Source organism: Trachemys scripta, chromosome 1 (genome assembly GCF_013100865.1).
Source record: "Trachemys scripta elegans isolate TJP31775 chromosome 1, CAS_Tse_1.0, whole genome shotgun sequence".
Lineage (NCBI taxonomy): Eukaryota > Metazoa > Chordata > Testudines > Emydidae > Trachemys > Trachemys scripta.
This window is the reverse complement of record NC_048298.1, coordinates 114,990,738-115,008,976: the sequence shown is the minus strand read 5'-3', so window position 1 is coordinate 115,008,976 and position 18,239 is coordinate 114,990,738. Positions and strand designations below refer to the sequence as shown.

The window sequence follows — 18,239 nt, the reverse complement described above, 5'->3', positions numbered from 1 at the left end:
ACCCACGAAAGCTTATGCTCCCAATACTTCTGTTAGTCTCAAAGGTGCCACAGGACCCTCTGTTGCTTTTTACAGATTCAGACTAACACGGCTACCCCTCTGATACTTGACACTGTAAATAGTTACACACGGAGCTCCCTAGACCCCTCACTACTAGGGCTGCTCGGACTACAGTCCGTGTTTGGCGCATGAAGCTCGTCCGAGGGATCCCGGGTATTGCAGAGGCCGCCCGGCGCACGTGTCCAGCGGGAGGGAAGGGCGGCCAGCCGGAGACGAGCGGAAACGACCCTGGAGCCCGCAAGACCCTTCCCCGCCCACAACAGGGGTGAAGGGGATTCCCCCCCCCATCTCTTCACCTGCGAACAGGAAGCGGGAGGAGAGCGCGGCGCAGACCCCGGCTCCCAGAACAAAGGGACAGCGGCCAGGCGCGCTCGGGCTCATCCCCGAGCTGGACGCCGCCCGGGGAAGCGGCGTCAGGATCGTGCCCCTCAAGACTCCCCCTCCCCCAGAGACCCCCGGCAGAGCCCCCCTGTCAGCGCCCCCCAGCAACCGCCAGCGCCCCAGGAGCCCCGCCCGGAGCCCCCAGCCGCAGGGCCGGGCGGACGCTTACTCTGGGTGTCGGTGAGGGAGATCATGGTGGCGGCGAGGCCGGTGGCGGCGGCGGCAGCAGCAGGGAACTAGGGAGGGGGGAGGTGACTGGAAGCGGCGGCAGAAGCGGCCGCCACGTCTTCCGGAAACACGCAGCCCCCCGCTCCCCTCTCCCCGGCACCGCCCATTGGCGGAAGTCGGGCCAATCAACGCCTACTTTGTTCGCTTCCCTCTCGCTGCCGTCGCGGTACGGGAGCTCAGCCGGACCAATCCTAGCGCAGCGCGCTCTGTGATTGGCCGGGAGAGGCCGGAGCCGGCTGCGGAAGTTGCGGCGGGCTGGGAAAGGAGGGAAGAGCGCGAGCGGGCGGGAAACCGAGGCGCTGCCGCCGAGAGTGAGCGGTGAGTGCGGCGGCTGCAGGCGGGGTGGGGGCTACGGACGGACGGGCGGGCGGGCTGAGCCTAGCGCGTGGGAAGGGCCGGGGTGGGTTCACGTGGGGATGGGATAGGAGGAGTAGGGGCGGCGGTATCAGCCCATCCCTTCCCACGTGCACCACGCAGGGCGGGAGCAGGGGAGGGAAGGGTAAAGGGAGGGGTAGGGATGTAGGGGTAGGGCGGGATATCATGTGGGGCAAGAGCTATTCAGTGACTGACTAAAACAGAAGCTGAGGAGATTCCCTCTCGGCGCCCCCCTCCCCAAGCAAAGATGTTTAGGGCTAGAAGGAATCACTGTGCTCATCTAGTCTGACCTGTGTAACACGGGCCCTGACTTTCAGCTTTCCCCAGGGGTTTTCCAACCCCGCTCTGCCCAAAGGCCCTGCCCCACACTCCTTCCCCTAAGACTCCACCCCACCCTGCCTCTTCCTGCCCCCACCCCAACCCCACCACCTGAAGCTCCACCCCTGGTCCTTCCCCTCCTGTCAGTGCTTCCTGACCACTAGCAGACAGCTGATCATGGGGGGGGGAGAGGGAGGGTGTGTGCTACTATTTTTTTTCTGTGGGTGCTCCAGCCCTCTGAGCACCCACTGAGTCAGTGCTTATACTGTGTAGCATAGAACCATAGACCTTCCCTGGATTAATACCTTTTTTTGGTAGTGGTCTTTAAAGCAGTGAGAATGTCCAATATGCAAAAACACCCCCACCACTTAATTGCTAAATAACAATTCACTACCTCCAGCTTCAGTAAATTCTCAGCTGGGTTGGATAGGCATTGTCCACCTAGTCCTCACCTTCCCTTTTTCGTGGCTTGCCATATGTTCTGTCTGCTGTTGGCTTTAGCTATCCCTCTCCTAAGGAAATTCACCAATGAATCACTGCATGAGCATTCTGGTACGGTTTGCCAGATGCACATTTTCCATATAAACATCCTCTACTCAGCTGAATCGTCTTCTGTCTCTACTTAGCCTATTTGAGATGTTCAGCTGCCTCTCTCTACAGGGTGGAGCATGTAATTTAACACTTTCCTTTTCTTTTAAAACAATTCTTTATCCTTGGACATGGTCATTAAATCTCTTGACATGATGATATTCCTGCACTTGCCATACTCCTCTTATTTGCTGTTGACTGATACTTATGTTGAGTTAGTTTTAAGTACAGTAGAACCTCCGAGTTATGAATACCTCGGGAATGGAGGTTGTTCTTAACTCTGAAATGTTCGTAACTCTAAGCAAAATGTCATAGCTGTTCCTTTAAAAGTTTACAACTGAACAGTGACTTAGTACAGCTTTGAAACTTTACTAGAAAAAAATGCTACTGTCCTTTTTTTTTTTTTTTTTTGTAGTTTACATAACACTGTACTGTACTGGCTTTTTTTGTCTCTGCTGCTGCCTGATTATGTACTTCCAGTTCCAAATGAGGTGTCTGGTTGACTGGTCAGTTCATAACTCTGAGGTTCTTCTGTATGCTTTTTAACTTTTGCGAGCTTGAGATTTTTTTCCTGTGCGTTTTAATGAGATCCTGAACATCTCATCTTGCTTTTTTGTTGTTGAATTATCTAACGCAGTTTGATAAGCCGCAACTTGCTTGTGAAGCTAACCTTGCTTTAGTTTATCTAACTTTAAGCTTTTTGCAGTGCTTTACTAACATCATGGTTCTTTTTAGAGTTTGACTCTTCTGAGGTTTTATTTTGGAAACTGGGTGGCAAGTGAGATACAGAGCTTGTCACCTCTAGACTGCTGGCTTGAATCCATGCAAGGTTGGTAAGTGAAACCAGTCACTATCTGAAGATTGTTCAGTGGCCTATGTGAAATGAGTCAGCAGCCTCTGTTCAGTTCCCTAGTGTCTGCATTAGAGAAAAAGCAACTAATAATTGGTGCACTCGTTGGCAGCGTCAGCACAGAGGCCAAGGACTGAATCATGATGAGCACTGAACTTTCTCTCATAGAGGTGGATGCTCAGTTTAACGTTGGCAGGGCATTTGTAGGGATGCTTGCATTGCCACCTGCTCGTTCTATTCCTGTCATTTGGATAAATTAGGTTCTCCAGTCTACAGAGCTGCCAGCCCGGTAACTTTACTAAGGACTAAATTCACTTGCATAAAAAATTAAGGAAGGTTATCCCCTTAATGCTGTCAATTTCAGATTCACTAACTTGTGATCAGATATAGTGGATTCTGAACAGTGCCACCTGTCCTATATAGTAGGTAGCTTAATCTTGCCAAATATTTTCTGAAATGAGTAATCTATGCAATAATCTGATTCTGTCCACGGCCGAGCTCCTTTCAGTTATTCTGACTCCATATTCTGACAAAACCAAGTATTTTAGCTGGATCTATTATTTGTTCCATTCATCGGTAATGTTGTTATCTCATGATCAGTTTTTAGGCAGTGACTATAGAAGTCTGCTGGGGGATTTTTCCTTTTCCTCTCCCCAAATCAGTGTTCCTACTGAAGTAACGGAGGATGTCTTATTTTTATGTTTTGTTTAATTTTGTATTACTTTCTTACTGTAATACAGTGAAGATATACTGTAATACAAAGAATATCATTCACAAATATTTATTAACTTAATATATTGAAGAGTTTTTTGCTGCTGTTCTAACTCCTATGGAATAACAAACAAAATCCCATAAGTCCTATCATGGTGGACCTTTTTAGCAGGTCACTATGTAATTAATTCTGAGATTCTTATAGTTGCATTTATGAATAGTCAGCTCTCTGTTTTGTTGCGCTAAAGCATGTGACTATGTTTTTATAGCATGCTTCAATTCCTATTAATGGGGATGACAGACTTCCACTAACTTCTGTGGGACTTGACTCAGGACCCAAATTGGCAGAACACTTACCTTGAAAGTCTGGCAGTGTGCTAGGGATCCTGTTATTGACCTCTCCCTGTGAATTAATTTATTTAAATTAACATCAGTGTGTTTTTGTTGAGGGAAATGTGTGATGTCCTCTAGTTGGGATTGTGAATACTAACAGGATCTGAGAAATTAGTACAAAACTGGATCGGTATTTAGCAAACAGTGGAATTACAGGCATATAATTTAATGTAATATATTCAGTGTGACTTTACAAGAAAGTACTAAATGATGTCCAGTTAATAAGCTTGGCTGTTTTGTTATTAATACCATGGAAATTATGGAGGGTCTCTTGGTCGTTTCCCTGCTAGAGGATGATTGCTCTATATAATATATTTGTATAATGCTTTGTCCTGTGTAGCTTGAAGATATATCAGCTTATGACATTTCCCCCATTTCTTTACTACAGTCTAATGGATTTATAGAGATTTTTAATAAAATATTTTAATTTTTTTTAGAGAGAATTGCTTGCTTAAGCAACATTTATTAATAAAAGGACGGGTCCTTTCAACTTTAAAGATGACAACCGTTTCAGGTAAACCAAAATTAGGATGGTAACTGTTCATTCCACCACCATTTAACTGGTTTCATCAGATTTGTTAAAAACTCTGTTTTCATTGCTTGTTATCTCAACTGTATGCGTTTTCTTCAGGTTGAAAATTATTTTAATTGCTATAATTTTTTAAATTACGTTTTCCTCCATATTTCATTTTGGACATTTTGTCACTTCTGTAGCTATAAACACACAAGTTTGTAAAAGCTTTCCTGGTTTCTAAGAATTTCAAAGTGTTTTTTGTTGTTGTTGTTTTTTTTTTTTTTTTTTTTAAGACATCTTTCACAGGCCACTAGTCTGTAACATGGACTCGTTCCTTAGGGTATTTTGGAAGGAAAACCTCCATGTTTTGTTCTGTTTCCAGAAAATCTGCAACGAGGATTTTTGATACACTGCAGCTACAGTAAATCTGTGTATGAGAACTATCATGGTTGCTATTTTTGGATCAAAGCATAACATTTTTGAAAAAATATGTTGGTGTAGTTTTATCTGATGGGACTGTAAACTGTCTCAGAAATATTGCTACATTCATCAAAATAATGCATGATCTAACTTAGTCCATTAAATGGAAAATGCAATGAAGCCACATACTGAAACACTTGACTTCAATTCACACTAGTGTGCTTCGACACAGAGAAGCAAATTTATATCTTAGGCTGTACTCCTAAAAAGCTGTGACTTCTGTGCTGTGCTCGCAAACCTATGCAGAATTCATGCTCTGCAGATCTTCTGCTTCTAGACCTGAGGAGGGACATATCAGGACACAGGGTAGAGTTGGGAGCGTGGTCTATATATTTTAGCACATTCCCCTATCTTCCCCTGCTTCCATCTTCAGTTCACTTTCCTCTGCTGGAATTAATGTTGTTCCTGATATGAAGACTTTTCACCGTGCAGCTGCACAGAGCTTGTGCACTCAATTTGGAATATGTAAAAGTAGCATGTTAATGCTATTTTCACAGTGCTAACATGCATCCCTGTGTACTAAAAGTGGTCGAGGCCAAATTTGACTATAGGATCACAAGATGAAAAAGATCTTATTATATCACACTGGTCCCATCAGTCCTTGAAATCTATGAATCCGAGTCCATTCCTGTGCCAAGGTGGATATAGTTTCTCAGAAGTTGCACTATGACATGATTTTTCTACAACAACCAACGTTATCATCCATCATTACAGTGTGACAGACTTCTCCTAAGCTGCAGCAAAGAAGAGTACAGTTGTGGTTTATTAATATATTAATAAGGCATTTTACACCTTTAGAGTGCCTTATGAATATTAAATATTTTAAGTTCTGCAACAGGCCTGTCAAGGTGCTAAGAGAGTACTTGCTCCATTTTTCCAGACACTCTTGATTGTAGATTGGATTGCTGTCAACCGTTGGATGCAAAATGTCTAATGTGATTTGAAGTTGTAATTAGCAAAATATACATGTTACAATGTTGTATTTTTCTCTCTCTCTCACTTCAGTGCTAAAGGAGGAGCTGGTTTCCACTGATAGTGAGCTGCAGGCAGTAGAGATCCAGATTCAGGAACTTCTGGAAAGACAACAGGAGCTTATTCATAAGAAGACAGTGTTAAAGAATAAAATAAAACAATTTTCAGAAGATTCAGAGGCTGGGGAAAGTGAAGAAACTGAAACCTCAGCTGAGGCATGGAACAAACAAGGTTTACAAAATCAAATTCAATTATTATCATCTTTACCATTTAATGTGAAGAATGTACCAAGAATTATCAATGTTGATGAGATAATGAAAGTTAGAATATGGTATTTTGGCCCACCTGTGTTTCACGAGGAGTTGCTTTTTGATTTCCATATGGATAATTTTATTATTGTACCGTTTCCTCTTGCCAAGAAGTTTTTGTTGTTGTCTTGGTTGGTTGGTTTGCCGTACGTTTTAATAGAGTGAAGCTTATATTCCTGAATACTGAAGTGGGCTCTGCTGGGCAGATTCTTCTAGGAACTGATTTTCATCAGTTTTCTCCTTTGCTTGTTATGGAATCATAATTTGGGAACTTGAAGTTACTAACTAGAATATAAAGTTAAATTTTCTTTTGGTGGTGGGGGTATCTGTTAAGTATCCTGGGACAAATTCTTCCCCCAGCTCTACCACATAATATATTGTAGTCTTTGAGCTTGTCTTGTATAATGAAGGCAATTTTGGTCAGGTAAACAAACTCTAGCTCTGCTTGGCCGTAAAAGGAAAAAAAAATATTCCTCCTTGTATATTTTCTCTGGATTTGCTTGTCTCTCTGTCTTGTACTTTGAGGAACACTGGTTTAAGAGAACCCTGAAAAATAACTAAAGAATCAGGTACAGTTGTAGGGCCTAATCCTGTAAACATTGAGTACCAGGCATAATGCTTTTTTCCATTTACATTAATTGGATTAATATTATGAATTAAGGATTAGCATTTTAGAGGACTTTGTGGTGTGCCTGCTTTTTTTGAGCATTAATACACATTACAGGATGATTAGATCCTTAAGCCTGGCAACATATTGTGCTTATATTTTCAAAGGATCTGCAAAATGTTTTCATGCAAGTCATAGACTTATGCACACTATTCCTCAGTTTATACATGCAAATCTTATGGGTGCTGTTTTTCAAGTCTTTTGAAAATTTGGCCTGATGTGACATCACATTACTTTTAGTAAAAAAATGCTTCTATATTTTAATTGGCTTTCCTTTTTATGTTTTAGATGTTCTAACTTAAAATGTATTTTTACTGCTTGCTCCTTTTTACAGACTTCCCATGGTGTGAGAAGATCAAAGCTGCACTTCGTAATAGCTTTAAACTCCAGAAGTTTAGGTCTCTGCAGCTTGAAACAATAAATGCTACAATGGCAGGAAAGGATATATTTCTTGTCATGCCTACTGGAGGTGGAAAGAGTTTGTGCTATCAGTTACCTGCAGTATGTTCTGAAGGTAAGTGAGAGTAAATGTCATGTACCAGTAAATGGATTTCAGTTTTCTGTTTTGTATGGTTAGTTGTAGAGATGTAATGCTATATTTTGTTACTGTAAATAAAATTGTCTAATGCTAAGTATTATTTGGAATAAGGAACGTAATTCCCAATAATGGGAAGAAAGAGCAACAATTTTGAGACAAAAACTTATCTTAGAAATATGTTTCTACTAGTTTTCTGTATTTCACTTTAATGGGACACTGTCAGCCTAAAAAACATAGGCACAGATCTTGCAAACACTTGTTCTAAACAAATTTCTTTGTCTAGATTCCTAACAACATCTTTAGCTAATTAAGAGTGAGATATTTTAAAAATCCATTTTTTTCCTCACTAAATTTGCTCTGTTCTTCTTGAATTTCAGTTTGTACAATGTAAATCATTGAAGCCAGTTTAGCTTTTGTTTTTAAGTCAGTTTCACTTTCTTAGTGCTGAAGTGCTTTGATTTCAGATGTTGCAGAGGAATGTGTTTTAACAACAATTGCTTTATTGGGATATATATATATATATATATTTTTAATTGTGAAACCATTCTTATTGGCCTTGGATTTAAAAAAAGCAAATTTTTACAAAAGGGGCCAACTTGTTGCTTAGCATTGTTTAATCCCCTTTATATGGCCACTGTATGCCCAACCTCCTTTGGTTAGATATATTAGTTCTTATATGGTGCTTTTGTTTGTTGCAATTGAGTTATTTGTTTCAATTCAGTCTGCAGTGAGAAATCATATGAACTAAATATTTTAGATAAGTAATATGAATGGTTATTTGTTTCAGGTTTCACACTTGTGATCTGTCCTTTGATCTCACTTATGGAAGATCAGCTAATGGTTTTAGAACAGCTGGGAATTTCTGCCGCTTTATTAAATGCTTCAAGCAGTAAGGTATGTTTAACTGCCATACAACATTGTTACCTTTATTCATGTTGTTTATGAACATTATGTGGATATTCTTATTGACTAGCTCAGTTTTGCATGATTGTAATGAAAATTTATAAGCCAAAGGACATCTTCCTGCCAATCCTTACCATGATGATATTAATCTAAATCGAATATATTGCAATCCTATTTAAAACCAATAAAACAAGTCAAAACCTTGCATGAAGTGAATAGAATTTTGTGGGACTGCATTAGTGACATAAAAATATTTTGCAGTTATGCACATTTTTTTTATACTAAAGTGTTTTTTCTTTGGCCATACCTCTCAAATTTCTGGATTTAAAAGAAGATGGACATTACTGTGTTACTTAGTAATGTAGACTCGTAGACATGGAATCAAGTCTCTTGTTTCTGGGTATAAGCTGACTGCCACAAAGGGCAGAAAGGATTTTTTCCCCAGTGATATGGCATTATGGAAATGGCTAGCTGCATTTTGTGTGTGGGTGTGTAGTTTTTTGCTAACTACCATCAGATAGTAGCCACTTTCAGAGGCAGGGTACTAGACCTAATGAATTAATGGCTTGATGTGGTCTAACAAATTTCAAAAATGAATGTATCCAAAAATCCAATAATAAAGATTACAGTCTGGGATATTTGTTTTGCATAAGGAATTTTTTCTCAAAACATAGCAGCAGAGATGTGGGTGGCACCTGATATTTTACAAAGAAAATAAAGACCCTAAATAATACAGTATAAATATTCAGAGTATATTTGCTTCCTTTTTCTTAAATAATGCTAATATTTGTTTGTTTTTAAAATATAATCACTTTATGTGTATCTACATAGATCACCTGCAAAGTCTTATGCTGGGTGTAGCAGTGTGTTTTGTGCATTGAACCACAATTTATTCTAGAACTAAGGAACAGGAGTATGATATTCTGGTTTGTCCATTTCCAGCTTCCTTCTTTGTTTTTTAACAGGAACATGTAAAGTGGGTTCACAACGAAATGCTGGATAAGAATTCGCAGCTAAAACTCATTTATGTTACTCCAGAGAAGATTGCAAAAAGCAAAATGTTTATGTCAAAATTGGAGAAAGCTTATCAAGCAGGGAGACTCACTCGTATTGCTGTGGACGAGGTGCATTGTTGTAGTCAATGGGGACATGACTTCAGGCCTGGTATGCCCCTCCAGAAATACGTATGCAAAGTTATTCAAGCATGCATAAATGATGAGTTAAGCTTGAAATGAGGGGAAATGTTTTCTTTTTGATAGTGAAGTCTATGCACAATACACGACACAGAAAATACTTGTACATTGGCTCAAAGATCTTTAATTTCATTAATTTGGTACATTCACAAATAACTTATGGCCTTGTCTAAAGGCTCAAGTTCATTTAAGTCAGGGACATTTAACTGTGGGTTACATTGGCAGTTTTCCAGGGGACTGTGAGTTGCACCTTATTTGCATAAAGTGGAACAGATTGTGGCAGTCATCTCTAATATAGATGTGCTTCCTGTGGAAAATACAAGTCTGTGTAACTCTCTTCATGGTGCTTAATACCTCTGTATTGAAGGTGAAAATACCATAGCTACACGGTGGAATTTCATGGAATGCACTTTAGTCACCTCTGTTGTAATTTACAAGAAGAAAAATTGTGCAGCATTTTGGTCTCGTGTCTTGTCAGCTGCATAAAACTAGTATTTATCAATGCTGTTTCTCAGTCTGTGAAAGAACTTATGATTCAGGGTACAGATGAGTACAGTATCATCTACTAAACTTTTTCTGGAATTTTCTTTTAAATTTCTTATTAAAGAAAGTATTGCTTACAAATTACCCATAATGGGCTTTATCTCTTCTTGCTAATGACAGAATAGTTTGTTAGAATTGACACAAATCAAAATATAGATTATGAATGTTTTTAGATTTTTCTAATGTTTTTGTTTTCTAATTCTCTTAACTTGAATACATTTTAATAAACAGTACATTCTGAATTTAGGTAAAAATCTATTACAAGGCCAGTCACTCCACTATGTCAGTATGGCATTGCCTGCTGATCACTTCATTTGGATTTGTAAATTAGTTCTGTTATTACTTGTTAACTTGCTGCAGATTTGATGTATTAATATATCACTAGTGGTGTAAGAAACCAAATCTTTTCCCCTTATTCTTATTTAGACTACAAGTCACTTGGTATCTTAAAACGACAGTTTCCCAAGGCTCCATTGATTGGGTTGACTGCAACTGCAACAAGTCATGTTCTGAAGGATGCTCAGAAAATTTTGTGTGTTCAGAAATGCATTACCTTTACTGCATCTTTCAATCGGCCCAATCTTTACTATGAGGTATGTATTGACTTCATTTGGTTTGAAGTAGTGCCTATGAGCCCCTGTTATGGACCATGACATCGTTGTGCTAGGTGCTGTACAAATACAGAACAATCAGTATGTTACGCCTTCTGGAAGACAGAATTTCATTCTGTAGTTCTAGGGTAGAGTGAGGGCACCAGCGACAGTTATGGCTTCATTCAGAGTCTGGCTCCTAACTGCCCCAGGTGCCTTTGAAAATATTCTCCTTTCTGTGGTGGTGATTTATTTCCCGGAATCAGAGGGGTAGCCGTGTTAGTCTGAATCTGTAAAAAGCAACAGAGGGTCCTGTGGCACCTTTGAGACTAACAGAAGTATTGAGAGCATAAGCTTTCATGGGTAAGAACCTCACTTCTTCAGATGCAAGGCATCTTACCCACGAAAGCTTATGCTCCCAGTACTTCTGTTAGTCTCAAAGGTGCCACAGGACCCTCTGTTGCTATTTCCCGGAAGATAGTGTTCTAATAGTTAGTTTATCTTGAGGACAAATAGCTAAATTTGTTCTGTTTTTTTTTTTTTTTTTTTAAATGTTTAATTTCCACAGGATCCTTCCAAGCTAAATCTCTGGCAGATTCATTTCTCTTGAATATTTTTCTGTCTGAGGAAATGACAAAGAAATGAAAGGCAAAGAAGTGGAGGTGGGGGCGGGGAGAAAACCCAACAAAACAGGAGACAACTCAGGAGTATGACAAAAAGAACCCTGAATAGGAAGGGATTATCTTATCTAATTAGATTAGGTTCCCTCCCCTCCCCCCCCATTATCCAAGTATTTGTGTTCTTGGTCTGTTTTGCTTATGTCTTAGATGGTCTTTTTATTATTATTATTTTTTTTTTTTTAAATTTTTAAAGTTTTTTTTACTTCAAACTACTTTTTGCCAACTTGATTCTAAACAGTAGCTGGGAACCAGGAGTTGTGTACTGGTACTGAGCTCAAGGCTTTTGTGATTAGTAATATTGGAGGCTATCCTTTCCTATTTAATGAGCTAGCTTCTGAGCTGGGCCTTGGTGCTTCACCATGACATCTTGTTAAATGCTAAAAGATACAAATTTTAGTAGAATTTGGGCTGCTCCATACGTTGTGAGAGTGGGGTTTAGCAGACTAGAATGTTCATAATTGAATGGCAGGTGGCAAGCACTGGCTGCTACAGCCAGTATTTTAGTTTAGAAAACTAGTGCAATTGTCTTGAAAAGTTGGCGACTTCTGTGGCTCCTTTCACATTCTTTACTGGACTGCTCCTGAATGAGCTTTTTAGTTGTGATGGATCTTTAAACTGTAGAATAAATTTAAATTAATCAAAGGGAAGAATAGCTGAGGTTACTGTATTAGGAAGAGTATAGTAATAGGAGTATAACAAATTGGCTGAATGGCCATTTAAGAGTTCTTTGGTAATGTACATAATTAAGTGTGTGTGTGTGTGTGTGTGATGTTTTTCAGGTTCGTCAAAAACCTTCCAACACTGAGGACTTCATTGAGGACATTGTTAAGATCATCAATGGAAGATACAAAGGGCTCTCAGGTAAACAATATAAAAACTAATGCTTTTTATTTAAGGCAAAGTTATAGTAAATGGTATATCACTGTTCAGGATCAGGTTAATATTCAAAGAACCTGGCTAAAGGTTGCTGGCTGGGGAACCCTCCTCCTCTGAATACGTTAGAAACGGTGACCAAATTTCTAAATAGCTGTCCTCCTCTTGGTGCATCTCTTGTGTACGTATTTGGTGAGAGAGGTTTCCCAGTACAAAGACGTGGCATATTTTACAAAGCCACAATTCAAAGGAGGGTGGAGAATCCACACATTTTCAATAATGTGCAATACATCGTTTAGCTGCTAACAGTCAAAAATGAATTAATTTGTTCTGTGTAAAACGTAGATCCTTTACTGGAGCATTAAATAAGGCAGGTCGGGATCTCTTGGAAGCTGGCATTTTGTCCTAAGACGATTCTCTTTAATAATTTCCTGTAAAAACAATCTAATTCCTGGACACAACCATCATGTGTGCAAGTATGTTCCGATTTTCCCTTCAACCTCTCCAACAGAGCACCTCCCTAATAACAAAAATCTGATGGATTTAAACTGGAGTGAAATGCCATTTATACAGTAATTTTTATAAATTGGAGATTTATATCCCCTTCCCCATATAGAGACCCACTCCTCCAGATCAATTTCTTTGTACAAATCCCTCTCCCATCTTTTCATTGGCTGTATTTTTTTTATAAACATCTTTTTGAATCAAAAATGTATACATCTTAGAAATTAAACGTTTTGTTCCTCGATCAACTTCTCAAATTTGGTTAAAGGTCTAGATAGAGCCACCTTGTATCCAGATTTCACAATAAAATGTTTGACTTGTAAATATTGAAAATATGGGATCTGTATATTTAATGTATTACATACTTCTATTGGTATAATTTCAAACCAGGAGCAGCTGTCTGAATTGAGTAATTTCAGCTCTTATCAAAGTGATTATTAGTTGTGGATATTTCCTAGGGATTAAATTCCTGATTATTTAAAAAAAAAAAAAAAAAAAAATGTAGCTAGGAGAGAGGGGCTCGGCAACAGGAATTTAGAAAATTTGTCCAAAGCTGCTAAGATGGTCTGGAAGAATAGATGACTTTCCATTTATGGTGATCTGAATTTCTCTTTAACCCAACAATTAGTATACAGTCCAGTGAAACCTATACAAGAGACCTTCTTTTAGGCAGCCTCCTATGTTAAGGAACTGCTCCAAAGTATCCCCAAAATGTATTGAGAACTCATCACTATCAGAAGACCCCCTTCCATTAAGTATCCACAGTAGGGCCTTGATCCTGATTAGGTCTTTGGGCACTACTCCAATATGTATAATAATAAAATTTTGAAGTTCTTTTCAGTGGTAGCTTAAAATAGGTTGAGCTGTATTATGAAAGCAATTTAAAGGTGCTGCGAAATACCATGTTAGAATGAAAGCGCTTTGGAAAATGGAGAGACAAGGTGGGTACAGTAATATTTCTTATTGGATCGATGTCTGTTGGTGAGAGAGACAAGCTTTTGAGTTTACATAGAGGTCCTCTTCAGGTCTGGGAATGGTACTAAGCATGTCACAGCTAAATACAAGATTGAACAGATAGTTTAGTGTAAGTGCACATTCTAAGAGACCAATCAAGGTGAAATGGCCAATTAATACCCCTGTAGTCATAGGACAGAAAAGAGGGTTGCGGGTTACAGATTATTGTAATAAATCCAGTGTCTTTAGTAATAGCATGAAGGCCAGAGGAGGGGCTTCAGGAAATATTTATTTCAGGATGGGGAACCCCTTCTTTGCCTTCATATTACCCACCAATCTCTCCAAGCTCCTCATCAGAGGCAAGCTCCCCACAGACTAGGACACACAGTCTCAAAGCGGCACCAGAATCTGCCAGAACAAGGGATGCAAACCTGCAGACCTATCTTCACTGCTACAATGATCAACACACCTTTCAAGATCCATGGGTCTTACAACATTTGATGGAGCTTATCCAGGGCACTAAATGCCCCAATAAACTACTACACCTCTACCCTGATATAACGCTGTCCTCGGGAGCGAAAAAATCTTACCGCGTTATAGGTGAAACCACGTTATATCGAACTTGCTTTGATCCGCTGGAGTGCGCAGTTCCCAACCCCTCCTCCCCCCAAGCACTTCTTTACCGCATTATATCAGAATTCGTGTTATATAGGGGTAGAGGTGTATATGGGCGAAACCAGACAATTACTACACTCTCGAATGAACTCTCGGGCCTTAGCCACACTTGCAAGTTACAGCGCAAACTGCCCAGAGCATTGTACCTCACTCCCCATCCACACTGGCAAGGCACGTACAGCGCTGTGTCTCCCTGGCTACAGCGCTGCAGGTACTCCACCTCCCTGAGAGGAACAAGAGATGCAGCATAGTGGCTACAACTCCCGGGTGTCAGTGTGAACGAGGAGTTAGCTTGCTGCACTGTGATAATCCCCTTGTCAAGTGGCCACTCTTCTCATTGTTGTGATTGGTGCCATTTCAAAGCTCCGTACCAGAGAGAAAAGGCAAACATTTTGCTGTTTGCTTTGAGTGAGGGAATGAGAAGCAGGGGTGTCGGAACTTGCAAAGCAGGGTGCTGACACACTCTCAGCACCCCAAAAACCCACACTCTCTCTCTCTCCCCCCACACTCCCAGTCACACTCCACCACTACCCCCTTTTGAAAAGCACGTTGCAGCCGCATGAATGGTGGGATAGCTGCCTATAATGCACCGCTCCCAATGCAGCTGCAAATGTGGCCACGCCAGTACGCTGGCAGCTGGCAGTGTGGACAGACTGCAGCGCTTTCCCTACTCAGCTGTACGAAGACAGGATTAACTCACAGCGCTGTATAGCTGCAAGTGTAGCCATACCCTCACAGTAAAATGATAAGACACAGTGTTTTTATCATCTGTGGATGAATACTTTTCACAAAGCAATCACTCTACATTTGGTCATCAGTTCTCGTCTTCAAAGGAAACCCGCACAATGCTTTCAAAAGATGAGCTGGGGAGCTTAAATTCATAACTTTGCTAGCCACTAAAAACCATACAGACAGACTCTGGATTTATGGCTTATTACAACAATCTATAACCCACTAGCCCCCCGCTTTATCCTATGACTACAGAGGAGTTAATGGCCACTTCACCTTGAATGGCCCCTTTAGAATATGTGCTAAATACTTATGCTAAACTATCTGTTCAATCTTGTATTTAGCTCTGATACTCTTCACTGGCCTGCTAAGTGAGGTTGGGCAGTTAATTCCCCTCTCCGTGCCTTAGGCCTTGGCTACACTTGGGAATTCACAGTGCTGCCGAGCGAGTGTAGTCACGCCGCCAGCGCTGCGAGAGCACTCTCGCAGCGCAGTATGTACTCCATCTCTCCGAGGGGAGTATTTTGCAGCATTGTGAGCGAGCGTGCAGCGCTGCAGGCGCTGATTACACTGGCGCTTTACAGCGCTGCACTCGCTGCGCTCGGGGTGGGGGGAGGGCGTTTTCACACCCCTGAGCACAGCAAGTTGCAGCGCTGTACAGTGCCAGTGTAGCCAAGGCCTTAGGGTATGGCTACGCTTGCAGCTGTACAGCGCTGTGGGTTAATCCTGTCTTCGTATAGCTGAGTAGGGAAAGCACTGCAGTCTGTCCACACTGACAGCTGACAGCGCACTGTCGTGGCCGCATTTGCAGCGGCATTGGGAGCGGTGCATTATGGGCAGCTATCCCAGCATTCAAGTGGCTGCAATGTGCTTTTCAAAAGGGGTGGGGTGGAGTGTGACAGGGAGCGTGGGGGGAGAGTGGATTTTTGGAGTGCGGACACTGTCAGCACTCTGCCTTGCAAGTTCCAACCCCCACCCCCTCTCACTCACTGAAAGCAAACAGCAGCTGTTTTTTTTCTCACAGACCAGATAAGCAGCCACTTATGGACACCCCCCCCGACTCCCCTTACCCCTCCAGCGTGCCGCCTCTCTCTTCAAGTAAACACTAGCTGTGGGCATTCTAAAGGGAGCCCCCCTGCCTGCCACTACTCATTCACAGCAAACAGTAGCTGTGTTTGTTTTTTTGATAAGCAGCATCCCGAGTTCACAACAAAACAAAGAGAGGAACCTTCACTTAAAAGGATTATGGGGAGTTTCCAGAGGTCAATCACTGCGTAATAAGGTTACTCCCCGTTTACACTGGAGCACCAGTGTCTCAGCCATTCCGCACCAGCTGTTAATCCTCTCGGGGAGGTGGAGTACCTGCAGCACTGTAGCCACGGGGATGCAGCCCTGTATGTGCATTGCCAGTGTGGACGGGGAGTGAGTTACAGCACTGTGGGCGGCTTTATTGCGCTGCAACTCTCAAGTGTAGCCAAGGCTTCAGTTTTCCTGTTTGTAAAATGAGCTAATTTGAGCTGTTTGTAAAACACCTTGCAGTCCACTGATAAAGTGCTATATAAGACCGTGGTGGTTTTATTATGTTGCTGTTATAAATGATATCTAAGGAGATACCATTGCTATCTAAGCAGAGAGTCCAAAATTGGAATTGATGCGGAGACTGAACTGCTTTTTCTGCTTTTGCATGACCAAGCACATTATTAAGTCAGTAGTTGGGAAGTTTTGCACTCTTTCCCCATGTTTTGTCAGTTCCTTTGGACAGACAGGGGATGTTATCTTCAAGCCTATTAATCCTGCACCTTGCACGAACATGAAGTTCACTTACATTTTTTTAAATACTTCATTGCCATAAAAAAGTGAGGTTTTTTGTTTTTGTTTTTTCTTTGGTACAGGAATTATCTACTGTTTTTCACAGAAGGACTCAGAGCAAGTTACCATTAGTTTGCAGAAACTGGGAATTAAGGCAGATGCTTACCATGCAAATCTGGATCCCAAAGATAAGACCAAAGTTCACAAGGGATGGGCAGCCAATGAAATACAGGTTAGGTATACAATTATTTCTATAGAATTATCTGACTTAAATAACTATATAGATCGGTATCCTGATGGTTTAATGGTTATACTCCTGTTTCAGGTCGTAGTGGCAACAGTTGCATTTGGAATGGGAATTGATAAGCCAGATGTGAGGTTTGTAATTCATCATTCAATGAGCAAATCCATGGAGAACTACTATCAAGAGAGTGGACGTGCAGGTATTGTGAACAAGTTGGTTTCTACTGATACAGGGAATAGACTTACATAAACTAATAATCTCGTGTTCGTCGTTATGCCATTGTAATACAGTGCACAGAGGGCCAGGCGGCCTAGCGGTTAACACACCCAGTTTCTAGTCTCATGATTCCCAGTGGGAAAGGCCTTCAGTCCAGTTCCTAATCCCTGTATGTGGCTTATCTTCACATCAGGGTTCTGATAGACACTCCTTATACACTGAAAGGGGTGGGGTGGAAATGAAGTTTATGCCCCTCCTGCAACAAGGGCAGTTGGTAGGGGAGCCCACGTCCTCGCCCAGCATCTCCAAGTCCAATATAAATAAAAGAAAAGACAACTAAACCTTCAGCCCCAACTGGTCTCAGCAGGCAGTCTTCTTCCTCACATGGAAGCTTCTTTGGCACCCTTATTCAGGAGCCTGCAGGTTAAGTCTGTCTTCCTCCCCCTTCTGAGCTGAGTTGCTCCCCTTTTAAGCTTCCTTTCCAGTTGAAGTGTGCTTTGTAGGTCTGGAGGGGTGGGGTTACCTGAGCCCAGTATTGTCCCTTCAGACCCAGTGTGGGGTTTGTACATCCCCTCACAGCCTTGTAATTGCAGTATGTTGACCCAGAGCATTAAACAGTAATAGGTCACCAGGACCAGATGGTATTTACCCAAGAGTTTTGAAGGCACTCAAATATAAAATTGCAGAACTACTTGATGCCACAGTTAGTATCAGGGGGTAGCTGTGTTAGTCTGTATCTATAAAAACAACAAGGAGTCTGGTGGCACCTTAAAGACTAACAGATTTATTTGGGCATAAGCTTTCGTGGGTAAAAACCTCACTTCTTCAGATGCATAGAGTGAAAGTTACAGATGCAGGCATTATATACTGACACATGGAGAGCAGGGAGTTACTTCGCAAGTGGAGAACCAGTGTTGACAGGGCCAATTCAATCAGGGTGGAT

The 18,239-nt window shown here is 41.4% G+C and overlaps 2 protein-coding genes across 4 annotated transcripts in view; one reads left to right on the top strand and one right to left on the bottom strand.

Moving 5' to 3' along the window:
• GOLT1B (golgi transport 1B) overlaps positions 1 to 773 on the bottom strand; it is a 15,849-nt gene extending 15,076 nt beyond the window's left edge. The window contains exon 1 of the mRNA XM_034782329.1: positions 611 to 773. Within this exon, the coding sequence (XP_034638220.1) occupies positions 611 to 635 (25 nt within the window). The 5' untranslated portion in view covers positions 636 to 773. The remainder of the gene's footprint in view (positions 1 to 610) is intronic.
• Positions 774 to 914: 141 nt separating this feature from the next.
• RECQL (RecQ like helicase) overlaps positions 915 to 18,239 on the top strand; it is a 33,363-nt gene continuing 16,038 nt past the window's right edge. Inside the window, exons 1-11 of one of the 3 annotated variants that reach the window (XM_034782315.1) lie at positions 970 to 987; positions 2,686 to 2,783; positions 4,342 to 4,418; positions 5,904 to 6,101; positions 7,180 to 7,359; positions 8,171 to 8,277; positions 9,252 to 9,450; positions 10,449 to 10,615; positions 12,072 to 12,153; positions 16,920 to 17,068; positions 17,162 to 17,279. In XM_034782315.1, the coding sequence (XP_034638206.1) occupies positions 4,403 to 4,418; positions 5,904 to 6,101; positions 7,180 to 7,359; positions 8,171 to 8,277; positions 9,252 to 9,450; positions 10,449 to 10,615; positions 12,072 to 12,153; positions 16,920 to 17,068; positions 17,162 to 17,279 (1,216 nt within the window). In that variant the 5' untranslated portion in view covers positions 970 to 987; positions 2,686 to 2,783; positions 4,342 to 4,402. Of the gene's footprint in view, positions 988 to 2,685; positions 2,784 to 3,352; positions 3,476 to 4,341; positions 4,419 to 5,903; positions 6,102 to 7,179; positions 7,360 to 8,170; positions 8,278 to 9,251; positions 9,451 to 10,448; positions 10,616 to 12,071; positions 12,154 to 16,919; positions 17,069 to 17,161; positions 17,280 to 18,239 lie in introns of those variants that run through there. The other 2 variants (XM_034782306.1, XM_034782322.1) reach the window with 2 other exon arrangements.